Here is a 23,199-nt window from a genome sequence, read left to right as displayed (position 1 = left end):
GTGCAGAGAAAATAAAAAGGCTTCAAAAACACCTACAGAACAACACCTTGTACGATGCCTAGGCATAAAAAAAATCATTTTCCTTTTTTCATTGCCCAGAGGGCAGTTAAATCATCTACACCTGCTATTTGTTCCATAATATCACACTCAACAACAAGCCAAGAACCCCTGAGAGCCATTGAAAAACAGCAGCCTAACAACATCCACGGGACCGTTCAACTTGCACTCGTCATTGGGGGCTGGAGTTGAAATATCAATCTCATCTACAATGTCAGCATCAGGTACGTGAGGGACAGCCAGGCTGACACGTCCATGTCACCGGAAGGATTATTAGGGGACGGATTAAGGTATCAAAATGCATCCCGAGTAACAATGTCCATGTAATGTGGGTGAACAAAGAGTGGCAAAGCAATGCCACATGTGCGTGAGGAGGTGAATTATACTACAAGTACAACTCTAAATTATACATTATGCGCTGCTGTTAAAGTACTTAAAGCAATCAACTTTCTCGAGCCTCATGACGTTCTAAGCTCGCAAGTTCTAGGGATGGTAGATTTATCCTTTCTCATTTTTTTTCCTACAGATTGTCTAATATAGTTGACTCCAGATTCATTAACCCACATACAAAAACTGTGAGAACTGCTGTCCTAATTGTGTGGCGCCACTTTTAAAGAAAATGCATGCCAGCATTTCAGTGCAAAATAAACACTTTCCACTAAAATAGTGTGAGTGCTTAGCATATTATCAATACACAGAAACAGCGTCAGATGTGATAAAAATATTATTCCGCTCACAAATGTGATTCATTGCGGCAATAGGTGGCTAATGGCTAATATACACTGTGAAAATAGAACACTAGAAATAAAACATTAGGCCTGTTTTACAGACCAGCTGGGAACTGTAGTTTTTAAGCAAGCCTTACTCTACAACAGGATTAAATGGTGTATTTGTTGAGGACTATTTTTCAGCCGTGAGCGTTACTGAGTAATTAATGAAACAGGATAGTGTATGTGGGATTGACTCAATACAAACTACAGTTACCATGGTAATGGTAATAAAGGAACATGTCACAAAGGAACAATAGTGTGATGTGATGACTGATGTGTTTTTGGACAGTTTTGGACATAAATTGAGATCTATGGCACAGAGGAGGCTTTGGCAACGCAAGACATTACTTGTTAGTAGGATCAATTCATTGTTGGTTTTGATGTGTCCATGGGATTTGTTGACCCCAAGAAAAAGGGCAATGGAATAGTCTTGGTATTCTGCTGTGTTTTATACACAGCGAAACCTCTTCAACCTTTAACCGGGTGTCACACTTAGCAGTGGAACAGCTGAAATCCCTTGTGGCCACACAGCACTGGTGTTACTTTGTGTTGTTAAAAAGCCATTATCAGCGAGAGAAGTTCCGTTTATTTTAACTTAACTATCAGGGGAAAGTCAGCCTCAGCTCACTTGCACTCTTTCCGCAATATATTATGTGTCCTGACACTACTTCGCCAGTCAACCAGGTGCTCAAAAAAAAAGAAGAAAAATCAGTGAAAAATGACTAACTTCCTCAAATAATATTATATCCTTTAATAAATAACGTGTTTCACCACATCACCTTCACATGCCTAATGAGCGTGATGTGCCAAAAGGTAAAGGCTAAAATGAATACTTTTCCAACACGTCAGTCAGTGTTATCTTTCACATTCTCCTCCAGCATCGGCCCGCTTTACAGTCATACAGTTACGTACACAGACACTTTGACAGGAGTTATTGAGGGAGAGGGAAGCATTCATTTTACCTATCCCCACTTACTTAGTTTGTCCTTTAATTATAGAGAGAAGGCATATAGGCATATCATTAAATGTAATTAGACAAACAGTCTAAACGACTTTTACACTATTCTGTCTGAATTTGTACTGAACAAAAGGGAGCTGTAATTTTCACAGGCATCATGAGTGCATAAAGGGCAGACTCCTGATGCAAAATTCCTATGTATATAAGAAACAAGTGTGCACACTGACGGAGACAGCTGCTGTCTGTACAATCTCATCTGCAAGGCATGGAGTCAACTGTCAAACGTAAGGACATCTGCTTAGCTCTCTGTTTTGGTGAATTACTATTTATGACAAACACACACAAATGTGCTCATGTTATTTCAAATGCCAAATATACGAGCTTTACATGGTTACCATTACAAGTAACTGTGGTAAAACGAGGTTGGGAGTCCCTCCGTGAAGCAGAGGAGCATAGAAAAGGGGTGAGTGGAGCTTGATCTTGAGAGTGCATGTTGTTTCTCATTCCTTGGGAAGTGGGCGACGTGGCTAGATATCCCCGGAAGTGTTCGAGTCACACCAAGGGCCTCGCGAACATGAGAACTGCTAAGATCAGCCAAAGACACGGCACAGAGGCAGCCGAGGCTAAAACATCAAGCTCAGATATGATAAAATCCCAATGCAGATATTTAGGCGTACACAGCTAAAAGCAAACAAGCTGTTTCAGCAAAGAGGGCAACAGCACCCCTGGGCCAAAAAAATATAGCCATATTACAGCAAAATTAAGCCCATTAGTCTAGAGTTAACATTATTCCTTGACTGAAAAATAAACTAAAATAAAAAATTCCCCCTGACATCTTGTCTTAATCTTCTTTTTTCCCCTCCTTTTGCATGTATGAGCATGTCTGCGTGCATGTCAAGACCTGTCTGGCTGTTTGTTCATCATGGTAATTGACAGGATGTGCTCCTGCACATTCAACAGAGCTCAGATGAGATGTTTTTGTCAATGCCTTGCAGGGTGCTGAAAGCCCAAAGTAGGCTACATCTTCATAGTGAGATACAGAGACAAGTAGAAACAGTGAAGTGACAGAAACTCAAAACCAACTTTTAAATAAGTCCAAAATAATGCCAACACACACACATACACACTTGTATTGTGTGCATTACGGCCTTGGATTCCCTCCGAAACAGAAAACATTTTTTTGTTTGTGTTTCATTAAATAACTTGAAGAACAACAAAGACGGCAGAATAGGAGGAAGGGCAAAGGAGATATCCTCAACATTCTCATTATGCAAAAACCTTCTCTGCAGTCTTTTCTCGAAACGAATCTGATGAAAAGTGGATAAGGCCATCTCATTATAATCAAATCCAAATGTGTCACCGACTCTCAACCCACTCTCAGTCCAGACACCTGCATTCCCTGCAGTTTTTCTCCTCTTTAAAAGGTATATTTGAAGATTCATTTTATCTGTGCTATAATATTACAGGAGTCAGAGGTGATGAAGCCTGAGCAGCGCAATGTGTCGCGTGTTACACTGTTCTTCAACCTTTTACTACAAGGAATAAGTGAGAAACACAGTACATCAAATGTCACACTTTGATGGAGCATGTGGGCGAAAAGGTCTTGATGAAAGTCTCCAGTGTATTCAGTCTTCCTTGAATAGAAAAAAAGACAGAAAAGAAAGAAAAAAAACACATCCTGGCATTTATTCTCTATTCATAAGGAGCTGGTAAAGAACTATTGTTCTATTGTCTGACCAAAACTGGCTCATTTATGAATTAAAACTGCATGACTTCCTGGGGAGAAGTCAATGTTTAACAAAACCACTCACATACAGGCTGTATCTACAGTAGCAGCTACTTCTGAAAAATTATACAGTAAATCTGAATTGTGTCAATCTGCTGTTGAGTGTGCTTCGATGGGTAACGCTGGTACAGTGAATTAAGTGCAATAAATAGCTGGAGCGCTCACTGATTGAGTGCATCAGGGGCTCTGATGAAAACCATTAACAAGATTAAACAAATTCAGGGCTAGTGACCTCTTTACCAGACCAGCTATAGCTTGTTCCCCCCGCAGACTACAATAAACAATCCTCAAAACTGTCTCCACACACCTAACAGCTCTGACAGTGTCAGGAAAATTTACTGTTTAAAGTGAGGTTTTCAATTTTCAATATGTGGCAATTGGATCACTTAAGTGCCAAGAGCTTATGAGGTCACTCCTCAGGACACGGTGTGCAGGCTCGCATGAATTGTCTAGTTATTGATTCTGAAATAAATTCAGCTGCCTCTGCCTCATACATTACACTCCTCACACATTACTGGTACTCATGAATGGTGATGGTTGATTACTGGCGATGTAAATGGGTCCATGTAACGCAACGGGTAGAGCGTGGCACTGAAAACGCCAGGCCAGTGATTTGATCACAGCTCGGGACACCCAGCCAGACTGAAAATGTATGTTGTCACGGCTACAGTTTGGTGATTTAAGTAAAAGCGTCTACAAAACGGCAGTCATAAAATACCATTATAATAAAGCTGCAAATTCAAGTGGAATCAAATACCTGGGGAAATGTGCTTGAGAAGAAAACATCTGCCTAGTACGGATGAAAAACACCTAACCTGCAGCTCACCGGCCAAATGACTCAATGTTATCCATAAATAATACCACTGCACTAGGACTTAGCATGCATCACTTCCAACTAGGCTTTTCACACCTGCCCAGGGCCATACAAGCAGTCAGACCTCCTCCCTTCCTTTTTAAATGCTTTTTGATGTTGGACTCTAATCAATACTCGAAGGCAGAATTTAGAAACGATAAATAAAACCACGAAGAGAGATGCACTTGATGTCTTGGCAACAGCCTTATAAGCAGCCTCATTAGTATGTAAGGTTTACTGTACTCATTTCATTATTTATTTCTTAGGAACTTTGCAAGTAATGAGAGGCGTACGCATTGTAAAACTCTATACCGCATAGACCTGCCAGGCCAGAAGGTTCCAACATACATTTTACCCAAGCGTCATTTGAGCTTCTTATGATTTAATACAATGTTTCATGTGACTACTACTGTATTAATTGGATTTTATCAGTGTATTTACTGCATGCTGGGTCCATGCTTCCCTTGGATAACATCTCAAATTACAGATGATTATTTTTTTACTTTTACTTTATAATTTAAATTAAATGTAAATGTATTCTGCACAGTAAATTCAATTTTTTCATGCACACCAAAGCTGCAAGTACTCCTAGTAATCTTGATGTATTCATTACCTACTGTCAGGTTTTAGTATCATTACAATACCCCAAAAATAGCATGCTAAAATGTAATTATGAGTTCAAGAAAGGAAAATATTTCTTTTTCACACCATGATACTGTCAGTCTCCTGTAGTTACCCTCATCCCCACTGTTACCTTTCTGCCAACTCAAATTACAGTATTTGTTTCCAACTGTTCAAACTGATTAATTTTGCTGACATTTTCTAAAACGAAAGGGGGGAAAGAAACACCATTATAATTACTAATAGTAGTAAATTTTGTCAAGTTTGACGGTCTCATATTCAGTTTCCTAAAAAACTAATAAAATCTGAGTCCGTATATAAAGTTGTTGAGAGGGAAAGAAATGTCACACTTAAAATCTTGGATAGGGACAGAGTTTTATAGCCACGATCAACAACAAGATGTTCCCGCTGTTTAAGTTAAGAGGTATTGCGATGCATGAAATCTTTTGGCATGTCACAATAAGATGGTGGCTAATTAGCCAAAAGGGATTACAAGACTATTACAGTACCCATCAGCTATGCCAACATATAACTCATGACAAATGAGGACATCTGCTCAGACCACGGCTCCTCCACACTCGCACACTTGTTTGGCCTTGCTCATATTCATGGCTGCCCGGCGGTTGTCTGTTGATATGAAAGTGTATCCCATTCCGGTCAATCAACAGCAGACCAAACAATTTCACATCAAACTTACTGAAGCCACCTTGGCACAGATTTCATCTCCTAAATGTAGTAAAACTTGTAGCAAAACAAATCCAAGGCTAATAAACATGAGATATAATGCACACAAGACCAGGAGCAAACAAAGGCTGGAAAACAGCATTCAATTGAGCCGTACTTGGCCGTGACTCAAGGTAATGATTCTAATCAAGCAGCAACACAACAGCTGAGTGGTGGAGCATGTGCATTTAGCTGCACTGCTGGCCAGATACATGCTGGTCCAGGAAAATGCCGGACTGCATTTGTACCAAATTCAAAGAAAAAATGAAGTAATTCGTCAAGCACAAATGCCAAACATTCTCTGATGCTAGATTCTCAAATGTGAGATTTTCAGTTTTATATCATTGTAAAAGGAATATCACCATGTTTTAGATAAAACAAGCAATTTGAAGATGTCACCTTGGGCTCTGGGGTAATATTGACAGACATTTTTCACAATTTGTTCAAAAAGAAATAGTATTTGATTCATTTAGTGAATAATGTTGGTTGCAGCCCAACAGTAAACCCAAATCAAGGTTTTAAAACATCCCTTTAAGCTGATGATACTAGGGGCAACTTTTTGAGCAATGTTGCTGGGCAATCTGGCTGGTGGCAAGTCCGACTATGTTTTCAACAGATAGCGGTGGTGCGGGGAGGGTGGCAGAGTGATGGGGAAAGGGGATTACAGTAGTAATCTTTACTCATTACCTTTGACGGCAACATTGCCCAGAACCATTGCTCTAAAAGTTGCTCGGTGTATCATCAGAACAGAAACATATGGATGATGTCACAAATGCTATGGACATGTTTTCTGTTGTCTATGATTATAGCGCAGGGCTCGTTTTTAAATATCAACTATATTCAAGTCCTATTCAGTTTCCTTTAGGATTCCGGGGCTGTCTTGTTTATCTTACAACAGCCCATCTTTCCACCTCGGGGATGAAAAAAAGATTAGCAACAGCAGTATATATCAGGTATTATAATATCAGAGACTTCCGCACTGCCCTCTCAAACATGAGTTGCTGATACTTAGTCAACTTGTTACGTTCTACATTTAATGATTTTAACTGAATGTAAAAAATGTATGTGCTGGAAAACATATTCTGTGCCATTCGTCATCTGCAGTAATCTGTTGATCTACATAATTTCTACTTTGGGAATGAAAATAAACCAACTATCGAACACTTGTGACTCATTTACGGAAACGCTTGCATCCCACGTATAGCCCAACCATTATGGGATTTTTAAGAGTGATGCCAATTATGATATTTTATAATTTTAAAATCCAATCTTCCAATATAACAGCCAATATTCTTTTTTTCCCCCCTGCTTTTCTGAAACACATAACATAAAGTAGAACCTTTGCAGTTGCAGAGTGCCCTCTGGAGGACAAACTATTAAACGGCAACACTCGTAACATGATTAAAGGACCTGCCTCTTCGTTTCATTTTTAATTGTCATTTATCTGCGGTTATAAACACAGATACTGATTTATCTGCATTTTGCTCATATTGGCTTATTGGTTCTAAACCCAAGCACCTAAACTGCTTCACGTCATGAGCAAGAGCCATGTGCCCTTTTATCATTTTATACTGCAGTTCTTGTGGGCCTGACCTGACTACAGGTCAGAGGTAATTGATCATAACACAGTAAGGACACACACTGGAATACGCTTTGAATCCTGACCTTTAAAAAATAGGACAAAATTTACAGTACATTCCTGAGTTCTGGGGCTGCAACTAACAATTACTGTCATCATCAATCAATCTCAATCATCAATTATTTGCCTTGTCTATAAAATATCAGGGGAAAAAAAGTGAAAAATGCCTGTTACAATTTCCCACAGTTCAAGCTGATGTCTTCAAATGTCTTGTTTTGTTCAACCAATTTTACAAAACCCAAAAATACTCAGTTTACTACCATGTATGACAAAGAGCAACTATCAAATCCTGACATTTGAGAAGCTGGAACTAGGCAATGCTTGCCATTTAAAAAAAATGACTAAAGTGATTTTTTGATTATCAAAATAGTTTACAATTCATTTTTTGTCAGTCAACTAAATGACTAATTGTTCCTGCTCTACACAAATCAGTCACATCTACGGTTATCTTCAGACATGGGAACAACTGCTCACCACAAAATGGTGAGTCCTGTCAGTGCAATGCTGAATGGCCTCAATACTGCCCTCTGAATCCTCCTCACCAAATAAAAAAATATGTTCATCTATCTGCAATGGGGCAATTACAATATTCATAGGCTTTTATCTAAACGCAACAATTTCCATTTTATAAAGATGGCACTCAGTAATGTCACTTGAAAGCATTAAATTCTACACATTACAGAGACACAGATGATTGTCGTGAAAACTGTGAGGCTGGTGAGGCAGAGTGGTTGTTAGCTCCCACCTGCCTCACGGTGACTGTTAAATGCAGGGACAGATGATCTCAGGAATCCCTGAGTGATTAGCGCCTACCTGGGGATGGGTCTCCTCTGCTGTGATAAACACTTGTGTTGTGAGGTTTAGATTAGCAGTGACAATAACATACAGCAGCTGTCACACCTTCAGCTCACACCAGAGGATGACAGATAAGCAGGGAGGCAGAATTTGTATGGCAGCGGGGCTAAAGTGACCCGAGATTCACCTGGGAGGTGTTTTAGTTTCTGTGTTTTTCAATGCTCAACTAATTCAACTGTTGACCGTGTTGCCGTACAAGTTCTTTTCACAGTCTAATAAATGTGAGAGTTGTCTTTTTTGAGGAAGCGTGGAACAGTGGTCTTTCTGAAATATTAAAATGTCAAATGAAAAGGCCACGGTATTCAAATCCCTAGTTAATTAGGGTTCCACTACCAGGAGGGTTTGAATGTTTGTGTTGAAGAACCGAAACATTTGCATTCCCCAAAGGGGGAGCATGTCAACAGGATCGATAGGGTACTCTCTAAACCAGTGTTCTGCCTCCTAAATCTAACTTAGCACATCTTCTCCACAAATTTTTTTCTCTGTCAGTTTCGCAATACCACAGATTCGAAAGGTAAGCTTTCAGATGGAATAGTATAGTATATATATGTGAGTCACCTAGTAAGGGCCTAACCGCCACCTGGAATGCTTTGCCGTCTTTTTACTAACATGGTTAAATACTACTGACCCCCTTCCATTGTTGTTTTAAGGACTTTCTTTCAAAATGGAGAAAGCTCCCAGAGAGACCGTCAAAGTGTGTGAGAGAAACAAACAGAACATCAATCTCATTTTAAACCCAAAGGAAAGAGCCTGGGGACTGATCTCTCAGGGTGTTAACTTAGGGAGGGAAAAAAAATGCCTTCGACAAGGAATTAATGAAATGGGTTTAGCACTGGAGTGGAAAAGTGGATATCAACTCAGCGTTACGGTCATAGCCTGCCAAACTGTATTTGATTACAACCATTCTTCTTTATTTACCACTTATGTCATATGCCCATGATGAATGACCTCTAAATAATTATTCTATTATCAAGTCTGATATGTGGTGAGCTTTAGTAAAATTCTGTGTAAACGGCAGTACAATGTTTAGTTTATATCCCAAACTAAACACTATATCTTTAAACTATGATGCGATATGTCGAAGCTACTTCCTTATCATGGTTCCAACACATTTAAATTCCAGGAGCACAAATTTGTAAACGCTTCAGTCTGCTGATTCTGGTGATTGGAAGCTGCTTAATCATCGCTAAGTCTAATACCCGAAATCTTTTGAGTATTAGGCTGTTGGGTAGCAACAGCTGTTTTCCTCCCTTAGCAAAAGCCCTTTTCAGACTTCCTACAGTCAACACTTTCAAAAGGTAGAGGCTGATTACAGAGCAACAGGGTGCAATAGTTTGTCTTCTTTCTGTAACAGTGACTTAAATTAGTTCCATAAAGTGATCAAAAACAGCCAAACTGGAAATTACAGAGCCAACAGCAATTGTATATAAATGTAAAGATTATGTTCTAACATTGAAGGTAAAATTGCTATATTTTGGTATATTAATTTCATACCAATTTATATGTAAAGAGTCAAAACTGATATATCATCTGGCCCAAAGCTTATCACAGATATATCGGTGCTGGCACATGTCGGCTTATGTAACCAAGATATGTTTGCAGTCATTTAGAAACAGAGTTGTCATTACATAGTGAGCTCTTTCAAGTTTATTTTTCTGTAAACTGTAAAATGCCCCACTCAGTACATATCCTGGTCACAACTCTCTCTCAACAAGGAATCATAAAATTTCTGTTAATGTGTTGCATTTATGTCAGAAAATCTGTCAGTACATTGTCTTTAGCTCTCAAATATTGACATTGGCCTTGACAGTAACACTAAATAATAAAAAGGCATTTAAAACTATAGTCTTTTACACAATTAAAAAAAAATATATATATATCAATACATTTAAAAGCAGCTCACTGAAAAGGAATGACACAGTTAAAGCTTTCTGTTGCATAAAACAATACCCCTGGGTGTTGTTTTGCAGATTTTGCTGAAAAAGCAGCCAATGCCAAAGATCTAAGGGACTGTCAGGTTTGCATGGCATCGTTTCAATGTCATTTAAGCATTCTGCTGCTGCTCCTTTCGAACAAAACACTTGTCTGTCCTGACAGTGATGACTACTATACACAGTGACTACCACTGTAGAGTTTCAAGAGCTGGGAAATGACTATATATTTAAATATAAATACTGTAGTGAGTGCGTTTTGAACTAAAAGTGACCTGAATGCCTAGCAACAAATGTACAATATCACTTAAGCACAGATATATTTTAGTCTTTTTGTACAGCCGCTCAAAATGACAATATAATTTATGCGACGGTTAAAATTCAATTCATCAAATGCAAGTTGACTCTTATTGAACAAGCGCATTTTGCATTCTGTAGAGCACCTTGAGCTTGATAAAACATGCACAGCCCAGTCCTACATCTTCAGTGATTGTCTCCATAATTCACAACGGGGGAAATGAGCCTCATGGATGGATGGGATAGCCTACTTTTGAATTTGTTTTTCCTCGCCAACAATCTTGAATGTTGCCCACAAAAAAATTTTTTTTTAAAACAATGAGCACAAAGCAAACACATGCTCTGTTGACCCACAATAACACAATGCAGGAAAAAGGAGCCTGAAGGTTTCCATTGTCTCCTCTCTCCACAGGGCAGCGTTGACTGACAGTTCAGCTGTAAGTAAAGCTGACACAGTATCACATCACGGCAAGATTGTTTAAGGGGAAAGAGGACGTGGCAACTGAAGGACATGGGACATTTATTGATATGGCCAAGTCCTTGAGTGCAGCAGTATATGTCCTTCGGTGGCAGTGCCTTATTGCCTGGACATTAATCACTATTGTCATGAAGCACAGGAAATAAGCACAATAGTTTCCCCAACAGCATTTTTCTTCCCTTGTTTCAACCAGCCTGGTCGAATCTAGTTTGTGTTCTGTGTGTGCGTGTGTGCTTGTGTGCGTGTTTTGGGTTGGCTGTTGCTAGGACGGATGAAATGATTCGGAGTGAAGTGGCTGTGAGTCATTCTAAATGATTAAAATGCTACTGTGACCAGCTTGGAGTATCTTGGCTGAAAGAGCGAGTGAACTCAACCATACACACCGAGTAATGAAGTGATGACTGATTGCCTTGATTAACATAAAGTTAAACAAATAAACAGTTTAATCACAATTAATGTCAATTTACTATAATTATCACATAAAATAAAGCATTGTTCCCATAATATTCAGCTCACATAAACTGAAACATTCCACTTCATTAATAATGCCTGCATCTCCAGACAGGACGACCTCACCCGTAATGTCCACTGGTCGTTCCGGTTCAGTTGCACCTCCTGGAAATGGTACACTGCCAGTGTGCCCATGTGCACCAGATGTGTGAACGGACCATCTCAAACCAACCATCCCTGCTTAGCTATTTTAATGCACCGGGTCTATTTTTGCCGGAGCAGATCACTTCTCTGAAGCGTGAAATTCACTTGTGAAAACGTATAAAAAGTATTGACGATTTGTTTGTTACCGACTTGGTCTTTATCGATGTCTTGTTTCTTTATGTCTCCTGTAACTGGGAAGCAGGACAATGCCTGCAATGGTTTTTCCTGCTAATTCATGATATTCAGGATAAACAGACAAAAAAATTATAACTAAAAAGATAAACAAACATTTGGAAATTGGAAATGTGATTGCGGAAGAAAAGACAGCTCAAGGATACTGTACTTCTGAAACGCTATTTCAAATCACGACGTGACAGAGCTGGGGCACAACTGGAAATCGATGTAGTCGTACCCAGTGGACATGAGTGGGTCAACCTTGGCACTGATCTAACTTCTTAATGTTCCACAAAATAATAGGTATCGATTCCCTTGTAATTGAATTATAACAACATACAACTGAAGAGCAGGGAGAGACAGGATATAGGCGGTAGAGTGTATGTATACTGTTAGAGTTTATTACTTCTACATGCATGTTTCGCCCTGCTGGTGATCAGTCTTTGGTCAGTCTTAACTACTTCGATCCAGCAGGTGTTAAAAGGCACCATGTTGAGTGTCTGACCACTAGTAGCACTTTGAATCTGAATGATAAGAAGTGTTGTCATGATACTGGAATTTCCAACTTTGATAAAATATCAATTTTGGATATCACGGGGGAAAATTGACACAATCTTAATTACATTACTGAATTTAATTACAAAATTATCTGATCAACTTATCTTAACTTATCTCAACTTATATTAAGTTTAGAAAATTACAAATATCTGTTTGGCTAGACAACTAGCTTCTCAACAACAGTTTACTGGGCCATCTTGTTTAGGGCTGAAACGATTCAATCGATAAAATCAATTAATAAAATGCATCGACACAAATTCTTTGCATCGTTTAATCCATATAACTTTACAATCAGTGTTTCGCAGGGACATTTATTACTATGGCACATCGCGCTTACGCTGTGAGCACGACGTGATTATAGTGGAGCTGTTTGCAAAGTGGAAGAAGAGAGAGTAAATAGCGTGAGTTGTAACCTCACAGTCATGAGTTAACTGGGTGTCGGGGAGCTGCACCTTTTAACTCACCTCCAGCTCTCTCTGTAGCTCAGACAATCCCTGCTACCAGCGTGTACTAATCCATCCTTTCACCCAGATTCTTTGTCTTTATAATTGCCATCTTTATAATAACAACCAGCTGTTTCGTGTGCAGGATCCCTCATTTCCCGTTTCACATTTCACGTGTTTTCTTGACGTGTTTTCTGGTTTAAACCAGCGTCGGGTGACACAGTTGCTGTCAGCTCCTGTAGTGTGTGTGCGTCCCATAGTGACACGTAGTGTGAATGCCACATCATCTTCATGACTGCCATCATATGGTCAAGTACTTTTGCTTGGCGGCGGAGGCGCTCCCCAACAGCCAGTTAACTCATTACTGTGAGGTTACAACTCACGGGCCAAAAAGGAGAACAACAAACGCACATGTGTACATTTTCAGCTGAGGTCTGCGGCTTACTTTGGTTAACCTTCAACTCAACAATCAATCAGGATTTCAGTTAATTGCTAAAGTTGCTGTTACCTTGTCTGTGGTCCGCTGGCAGAAAACCGGGGCTTTTTGTTCAGCTGCCGTTGTCGCCGAGGTGACATAAGTTTCGTTTTACGGTGGATGGACTGTGACATTACAGAGTTGTTTTCTTTAGCTTGAAAAAATCCCATACTTTGGAAACTTTCTTCTTTGTCCCTCGCTATTTTCTCTCTATTACTCGACTTTGCAAACAGCTCCATTGAAATTACGTCGTGTTCACAGCGTAAGCGCGATGTGCGACAGTAATAAATGTCCGTGCGAAACACTGTGCTGTATAGTTACATGGATTAAACAAAGCATCGATGCAAAGAAGGACACCCGCGTGAGCATGCAGGTGACATGATATATCCTGCTGCTTATTTCACACAATTCTGCTGATCAACAGTCATGTTAACAAAGCTGGGAAGAAGAAGAACGATTTATTATTATTTATTTAAATTAGGGGTGCAACAGATCACAAAACCAACGGTTCGGACCATACCAAGATTTTGAGTCACATTTTTCTGAAAAGCACAAAACATAAAGTTAGGGTTAAATTATTTAAAAATGCGTTACTTTGGATCTGACATAGCTGCCTTTCTCTGTCAGTAGTCGCCACTAGTGTAGTGTCACTCCGTGTCCCGCCCACAGCCCTATCTGATTGGTCAAACGTCACAAGTAATAGCCTATCAACACATGAATGCTGCTGTGCCACAGACAGGCAAACAGACCAGCAGCTCCAGTGAGCGAGCGGAGCGGTGTGTCAAAGGCAAGGCGGCAGATATTACTGAAGCTGCAATAAACATCACAATCTTAAGATCTGTTTCTATGACGACTAGCATGCCCAGTGTCCCACTTACACCACTGAACATGCCCCAAGTCACAGCCTACGGGATTTCACTCAGTGGAGGCGAAAGCAACGGCTTTTAAATCAGTTGTGAGAGTTAAACAGAGCATGCATCCGTCTTTTCTCAGCAACTCTGCATCACGATGTACTTAATTATTACTTTAGAAAGTAACGGCGGCAATAAAACGATTTTCCCACTATGATGGTTAAACTTTGCAATGAATCTGAAGTTTGCCTGTGTTCCGAATTGTTGGGCGGGGGAGATCTATTTTTTAAATCTGCTTGGCAAATATTGTATGATGAAGAAAATACATTCAACATTAGACCTCAAGGACACAAAAAAAACTTCACACCACTCTACCTTTAAAAAGCAGCACAGCCATTAGGAGTCAGAAATGAATACATACAATAGTACTTAGCATGTTCAAAAAATAATTAATACACTACTGCAAGAAATCATTTCAAACCTTAAATGATTCCTCAAGCGTTCAGGCAAAAGCTGGTCTCATTTTCCAGACCTAAGAAAAAAAAACTGGTTCCATTTACCTTAGGGTACTTTAAATGTTTTAGCATAGCAATTTAGCGTAGGTCTAATTGTCCTAATTTGCCGGGTTGTAGCATAAACAAAACTAACTTTGTTATCAGTAACTATAATTTATGGAGGAAACTGTGGAATAATCAAATGTAGCTCATTTCACAGGCTATTTTCACAGCTGATCAGTTTGAAGAAAAACAAGCATTTCCCAAATCACAATGATGATCACTGCTTAACCACCATAACACTATGAACAACACACTCAGTCACAACTGTTCTCCAAAACCTCTGTCTCAAGGCGGCACCATCATAGTTCAAACGCTGTTATTAATAACTAAATTGCAATGTTGTTTTAAAGTTTATCCAGTCTAATTAAACAGATAGATAAGCTAGTCATTAAATTTGAAAGCAATAAGCAAAGGATGAGCATCACTAGCAAAAAGGATAAACAGCGAATTATCTGCACATGAATGAGAAGTGATTACAGTTGCGATGTTTTCCCATTGGACCATTTAGTGGGTGGCACAGGCAGCTGGTGGAGAGACAACAGATAACAGTGCGCTGAGCCCATCCATGATCGAGACTGAGCACATGTTACTGATGCTATTTTTAAAACTAGGAGAAAGTTAGTTTTGAGATGTTCTGTCAGTACAGCCCATATTGAACCAATTATCCAGAGAAGGCTGAGGAGGACGCTGATGATAATGATGCTGTTGCCAACATCAGTGATGTCCAGAGAGCCGGCATCCTGCTGGCACGGCGGTGCATCAGGACCTCATTAATAAAACTAATAACAGGTTTGCTCACTAATATTCTATTTGGTGGCCTAGTGGACCATGATGGTGTAATTTGAAAAGGACATCCCTACAATATGATATATGCTATATAAATCATTATAGAATACATTATGGTTGTGAAAAAGTAATAATTATTTTTAAACTTAAATTCTAGGGGTGTGAATCTCTGGGCACCTCACGATTTGATTACAATTCAGAGGGCTGCAATGCGATTATAAAAAGATTATCGATGCATCTTGATGCATCTTTTGTTTTAAATGTGATTTCTGGATAATTACTATGCATTTAATTTGCACAGTAATATCTAAAAGAAACTCCTTAGCTTAAAAGGACTAGCTTGCTTCCCTAATTTACTTTACTAACCACAGCTCCTCCTGGTCACCACCTTCTTCTCTTTGATAACCAGTTTTTTGACTCTTCTTAAAACTGATATATAATTTAACTAGTATCAGGATGTACAGTAGATGAACAGGACAGAGCTGTACACCAGTTTAACTAGTACCTGATGTTCTCAGCCCTGGACATGTAAGTAATAATGGCATACAGCTAACATTAACGTTTACTTTGTTACTGATTTAGCTGGTGTTACATCTTAGGGGCCAAAACACACATGCTGTACAAGGGAGATGTTAGCTCGCGCTAATCGCCTGCACTTTTCAGCTGTTGGGGAAACGATAGACTTTTATTAACTGACACACTTACGCTGCACGTTTACTAACAGACTGACACTTACTGTTAATATGTTCTTCTGCTCGCTCTCTATCTCACTCACTCGGCCTCACACACAGGATACGCAGTGAGCTAGCCAAGGGCTGAGTGTCACCATGCTCGCACAATGTGCGAGTTAAAATCAATTACTTGCGCGTTGATATAAATGATTGTGTGACATTTAAGTAGAGTGGTTATTCATTCTGCAGCGGTGGTGTGACGAATAAAGGGGGAACACTGGTCTCAGTTATGTGCGCGCCACAGACGGTCCGGGCGCTGCACTTCCGCCATTTGCGTTTCGTCTACATAATGTTATCAATAAACATTTAAATAATCAATTTTGTCGTCCCACATCGAGTAAGAATCTTCCACGTCCGCATCGCGATGCATCTAAGAATAAACGTATTTTCCCACCCCTATTAAAATCTTATTGTCTATGCCACAAATTATTCCCCAGCGGTATAGGCTTTACTCTTTTTTTGTACAGTTATATTCACATAAAACATGCAATAATTTCCTCATTACTTAAGTGATGCAATCAGAAGATTTTCTATAATTAATGACAAGCCATGCCTCTGACAAGGACTGTGGAGCTACAATTCCTACCACACAACTTTAAAACAAACGTGGTTGTGTACTTTTATCGGTTTTCAGCAACACTGTAACTCCTGGCATTCTTCTAACAGAATTTTTTATCTTCATATTATTGTAGGGAGTGACATTTTAGGGGGAAACCACCCAAGGACATTTGTGTTCATGAGAAAAGACATGCAAGACTGCTTTTCTAAATAGGTCTGAAAATGTTACATTATTGTCTATTGCCTCTACGTATATACAAAATTCTCTAAGATGTCATGAAAATCAGGCCAATTTTATCGACAGCTATGGCTTTAAATCTGTTATGCACTGATATAAGAAAGAAAATAATCCCTCTGCCTTTCAAATCTTTTCTTTTCATGTTAACTTAAGCACTGATTTAGTTGTACTATCTATGATGAGAAAGATTGAGGTCACCCAGCCTAAAGTGGTAGATGTGTACAGTTACGTGACAGTGTACAAGTAGTTAAATTGGATTTATCCCCCACCACCATCTAGCTGGTCTGCCAGTCAGCCTGTATTGCCTTTCTGCTGTGTGTCAGAGGTCTGGTGAAACACACCATATGAGAAATCTCAGCTGTGTTAGGGGCTTGGAAGGCTACTAGTCAATAAAACAGCAAACTAAGGACGTGGAAGCATGGAACTGGGGGATTTTGGGGCAGAAGTGGGGTGACTCAGAGAGGAACCATTCTCCTGTGTTACATCACTGCTTCTTCGCTATGGAGGATGATTGGTGCCACTGAGTTGAAAACATCTAATATACTTGGGATGCATGCAAAAAAAGCATTACAACACAGTCACTCCATTTGCCACAATGTTAAAATGAAATGTGTAACATATTATACAATGGAACTACTCTTCAAATGCTACTAATGGCACGATAATAGAATCATGCTGAGACTGGAGTGCAATTATCATCAGCCAATATTAGCCAATCACGTATGTTGTCTGATAATAAGAAATGCCACCAATGTTTATAGCAATACTGAAGCACTTGCGCCATTAGATAGCATAGTCTGTCCACAAGTGAGCACTAACAAGTCAGAAAATTTCTCACTCAGTACATTTTTCCACAATTCTTTCCTAACCAAATATAAGGGATGCTCAGAAGAAATGTTTATATTCATGTGTCATAACGTCAAGTCATGTCAGCCTATGTATGATCAGATTTTTTAACTCTCAAATGTCAATATGGGTATCTGCCTCAAAAATCCAGTATTGTTAAAAATAAAAAGTAGAGCTATGGGAAAAATCTGAGGACAGAAAATTGTATACACCACTCAAAATTTAATGCATTTGATACAGAGTAGAAGCTATATACAGCGTGCTTGACAACCCAGCTGTATTCCAACGTTAACTATCCTTATTAGCTAGGCTCCTTACATGCTTGCTTATAACTTATTTGAAGGTGGGTCTCTGACATTAACAGCATTGTGTTAAGTAAAATAGAATAACTTCTTAGAGTTAACTTGATTGCATTTATTTTTCTACATAAACACGGCTCTGTTGCAATGGGTTTGTGAGGGAGAGAGGGAGCAAGCAAGCAGAGTTGCTGAGCAAATCTATGCACTGTGTGCAGCTCCACAATGAATTATGATTTTACTCATTAAATGGTATATAGTATGTGGCAGTCAGCATTCATATTGTGGCATGTCGTGTCGCCACAAAAAAAAAAAAAAAAATCAATGAATGGGAAACGGCAGTGTGGTGCAGATTCAAGAGACTATCAGACTATCTTAGTTCTGACGGATTTAGTTAAAATTGCCTTAATATCGGCACATAAAAACCAAACAATGTCACAGATGTCATAATTTATTCCCAAATGAATATGTTAAATTATTTCAACTTCAAAGTGGGAAGAAAAAAAACTATCTTTAGTATCTGAACTCGTTAAAAAGGTGTTGGACTTCCATTGTCCTTTGTTGCAATCAGACCTCCTTTGGGTTACCGTAAAGATACACATTTTACTTACACTGATTTTTATACCAACCCATCTAGAACTGAATGCAATCTCAAACTTAATCCCCACCAGTCGCATTGTTCCATGCTTAACCTCAACCCAACCTTAGCCCTCCCTCCAACCAGTCATCTGTGTGACGCCCAACCATAAACTTACATCATGCTAACCTAAATCTATCCCAAACCCACAGAAAGCTGCAATTTGGGAAATACAATTTGAAAGAGAAAACAGACTTTGACACAAGACCAGTGTACCATGTTATGTGACTTGTTTGAAATTTTAGCTTTATATCTGTGGCAATGACTGCCATGGTTATATTGTATTGGCATCGCTGTTGTCAGGAGTGCAGATGGTTACACCTAAGAAAATATGACGTAATCTAAAAACTATAGAGAATCGCATTTTGGTGGCTGCGATTTAATTCCAGTAGCAGTGCCCAGTAGTGTTAAGCTCTGGCTGTGGCTTCACTTGTTAATATTCAATAAAAACCATCAATCTTCTTAATAGTTAAATCTGTGTAACAACATATAATCTGATGGGTCACAAATTGCAGTGGAACATCGATAATCCCAAACTGATAGCCGATTTTCCGGGACTACATTTGTGCTCCCGGTGGCATTAATCGCCCTTTATACATGCACATCCATCCACGAGCCAACAGCGCTAACTATCGCCCTCATCCTCGTTTCTACCTACGCACATGACAACAAGCAGACACATAGATTAAACGTCCACATAAACCGAGACCACAACTATAGTAAGCCTATAATACAACTTGGGACACCTCATAAACACCACAACTAAACTACAGGCTTAACGGACAGTGCAATCCTGGCAATTTCACAGGAGATCAAGTATACCAACTCAATGAATAACGTTACCAAACATCTTCTGAGTGCCTGCAGGAATGTTATAGTAGCTACATTTCCTGAGATATACGGATTCGTGTGATCGTGTCGTGTGAACAACCAGTGTCGTAGCTAACGTGTAACACGGCGGGGTCAAACGGGAGTTGAAGGACCAGAACCAGGACTACGTTTAGCTTTGACGTTACGGTAAAGCAGGAGGTTAGTTTGCGCCATAGTCTTGCTGCCTAATCAATAACGTGCGCACAAATCACGGAAGCTAAACGTCTCGGCGTGAACATATAACCGTTGGACGTTACACTCGGCCCTATAACCGTTAATGCAAGCCAGCATAAAGGTTGCCTCTGAAAAACCGTTTAACTCGACAACCAAAAGTCGCTTTTTGATTATAAAAGACCAATTCAACACAATAGTTGGGCTACACACATGACGACTATCCCGTGTTGCGAGTAACGTTACTTACCAGGGTGACAATCTTTGTGTTTGGGCAAGGTTAAAAACATTAAGGATAAAATCCACCAGTAACTCGGTTCCCGTATTCTCCACATGTTAGACTACTCATCGAGAGTAACAAGAAGGCAACGGATGACAAAGTTTTTCAGTCTTTTCTCTTCTTCAGGGGGAAAAAAAAAATCACATACACACACGTCCGACGCTGAAACGAAGTTGGCACAGCAGCCACGAAGGCAGAGCATCAAAGTAATGGTTAGCGGTTCGACGATATAGTCACTGTTTTGTCTTTTTAAAAAGACACATTTATTCGCCTCCGGTCCGAGCAAGGGCTGTTTTCAGCTTCGAGGAATAATGAAACGTTGCGTACACCACAGCCGTGCAAAAACAGCTCAAAATCTGCTGGACTCCACCGTGCCTGTAGCGGGCTTCCAGATAGCGACATTCCCGAAGTGTGGAGGGGTCAATCGACGATCAATCGCTGTCTTTAACTACAAGGGAAAAGTGGTCGAATAATATTGATTACGCATGGTCATTATGAACTGATTGTCCGCGGCGTCAGCGTGGCGAAGAGCAATGCACAATGCGAAGAAAAGTGGTGCTGGAAATGTCCCATTCTTCCATCCAGGAAGTAGACTAGCGGTCAGGCATGCATGGATATCTGGCTGCTGGTCCCATCCTACCGGACAGGCTGCGTGTGAGAGGGAGCCAGCACTGGGCGGGAGCAGCGGAGGGGAGGAGAGGGGAGGAGAGGGGAGGAGGGAGGGGGGAGGCGGTTCTCGGATTTGCTGAATGCAAAATGACTCGGAACGGACCGAGAGGCTGGTTTCTGTCTATGGTGCGATGATGAAGACTCCAGAAATCAATTGCTCATGTCATATTGTCAAGTCACCAAGTCCAGCGTGGATTCCACCGCTTCTTTTAAATGTTGCATCAAACATGTTGCATCAAACATGTTGCATCAATCATGATGAAATACTATTAGAATATCATCTAGCCGAGGCCGTTTCAGAAAATACAGTGGACTGAAGCCTTGTTCAAAAACAGAAAATAGTCTTCCTGCTAAAGATACTGTTTCCAACCCCCCATCCTGTCATTTAATCTTTTTGTTGCTTCCTCCCAGGCCCCGTTATTAAAATGACCCTCCTGTGGCCACACCGTGATGTCCCTTTGCCTCCTGCTGGCAGAACTGTGAATGGAATACTTTAGCAGTAATCATCACCTGAAATATCATCATGTATGAGTGTGTACTGATTGGAGAATTATGCATCCACCGGTGACACTCCCCTAGGTAAATGTGTAGTCAGTGGTGTTCTTGCAGAACTATCCAGCTGGACATTTAATTTGAGGAATATGATTAAATTTCTCATTTAATTACCTAGTTCTCTGCAGGGCCATTGAAGACAGTCACAAGGGCCCTTTGCTTTTAATGTGGGCCATCTGCTTCCTCTCCAAAATGCCTACCTTTTCAAAGCCCCCACAGCCTCGTGGGCATCCTCGCACGTTCCTCCAGGCTGCACTGCCTCCGTACACACTGCAAAACATTACCACAGTTGACAATACTCCAGAGCTGACTGTATTCTGACTGATCAAGTGCAATTAACCTGAACAGAACTTTTACTCTCAGTTTTGTTTTCTGTCTTGGTCTGTCAGGTGACACAACAGGATGGCCCTTTAAATGAATCATGCAGTAGACCCAGCACATATACGCGTATGTGTAGAGGTCACCCAACCAATAACACAAATCAAACATATGTGAATAACCAAACAACGTTAACTGTCGCTCATAGTTCATATTAGTACATGAACATAAATATATCCCATTGTAAATTATACATTTATCAGCATCATGTATTGTAAGAACACCACTTCATTTTGACTTAATAACTTTAACTCAAACTCCACATTTTCTTTTCAGATCTTTTAACCGCATCTTATTAGTGAGTGGCGTTTGCTCAGTTGAATATCTGTCACATGGAGATGACACAATTAATTGATTAGTCGATCGAAAGAAAATCATTCTGCAACATTTCACAAGTTAGAATGCCAAAACATGCCGTACTTCGCTTCTCAATAGTGAGTATTTGCTGCTTTTCTTTGTTTTACATGACATTAAGCTGAATATATTTTGGTTTGGGATGGTTGTTCGGACAAAACAAGCTATTTAAAGATGTCTGGATGGATATCTTGACTATTTTCTGCCATCTTAAAGATTCATTGTTAAAATAACAAATGAGTCAGTCACGAAAATAATTGGAAGATGCAGCCCTTATGTTATAGTTAAAACATTAACATGCAGTAGCCCCATGAGTGTCCTTTTTCACCGCTATTTCAGGAAATTACTTTTCATGTCGTAGAATGTGCAACCTTTAAGTCGGAAAATTTGCGCACAAAAAGCAATCAGTGTAAACTTAAGTAATCAACAGTATAAAATGAAAAGGCAAAGGTAACATTTCTGGACATATTTTAAGCCACAGTGCCAAGGCTGTGAGATACTTTGTGTCTTGTGCAAAACATTGCCTTGCAGCTGTTTTGAAATCAACCGTGACATTATCCAGGCTTATTAGCTTAAAAAAAGGGAACATAAGAGCTCCACAATGTTTCATATGGGTGACATGTTCTTCGTAGTAAATCTTAACTTGAGAATATTAAAAACAAAATGCAAATAAGGACTCTCTTGTCAGATGAGTGTTTGTACTTGTTGACTAATTTTAGTGGTTGCATCGCAGCCCCTGTTGTAACTCAATTTTCTCCTGAATAGTAACATTTATTACCCTCTCTGCATGAAGTGCACTGTTGTTTGAAACATGGGAAATAAAATAACAGTATAATTAATATTACAGCAATATGTTGCATTCATGGCACCCAACCTGGAAGTCTGACAAATGAACCCAGGTGACGCTGCATTCATTTGGTCAACGTCATGCCTTCTCATGCAGATAGCTGCAAACACATAAAAGCAATCACAGCCAATATAGTGTAAAATGAGTCATGACCATTATTTTTCTTCTGTCTTTAAAGCGCCATGCAGGGCTTCATGCCAAGACCTTGAAAACTCCCCAAACTACCCTTCACTCTCCACAGTATTTCTTTGCACTTTCTGGTAGTTTCATGAGGAATTTTTAACATGTCCTCTGACTTCCGACATT

At 39.7% G+C, this 23,199-nt stretch overlaps 1 protein-coding gene across 1 annotated transcript in view; it reads right to left on the bottom strand.

The window, feature by feature from the left end:
• The window catches only part of ca16b (carbonic anhydrase XVI b), a 106,843-nt gene extending 86,089 nt beyond the window's left edge, over positions 1-20,754 (bottom strand). The window contains exon 1 of the mRNA XM_038695536.1: positions 20,064-20,754. Within this exon, the coding sequence (XP_038551464.1) occupies positions 20,064-20,148 (85 nt within the window). The 5' untranslated portion in view covers positions 20,149-20,754. The remainder of the gene's footprint in view (positions 1-20,063) is intronic.
• Positions 20,755-23,199: the final 2,445 nt, after the last annotated feature.

The sequence above is a fragment of the Micropterus salmoides genome, unplaced genomic scaffold (assembly GCF_014851395.1).
Source record: "Micropterus salmoides isolate LMB-PRFRI ecotype aquatic unplaced genomic scaffold, ASM1485139v1 Ms_hic_scaffold_4, whole genome shotgun sequence".
Taxonomy (NCBI): domain Eukaryota; kingdom Metazoa; phylum Chordata; class Actinopteri; order Centrarchiformes; family Centrarchidae; genus Micropterus; species Micropterus salmoides.
Note: the sequence above shows the minus strand (reverse complement) of the source record. Positions and strands in the feature narration are given on the sequence as shown.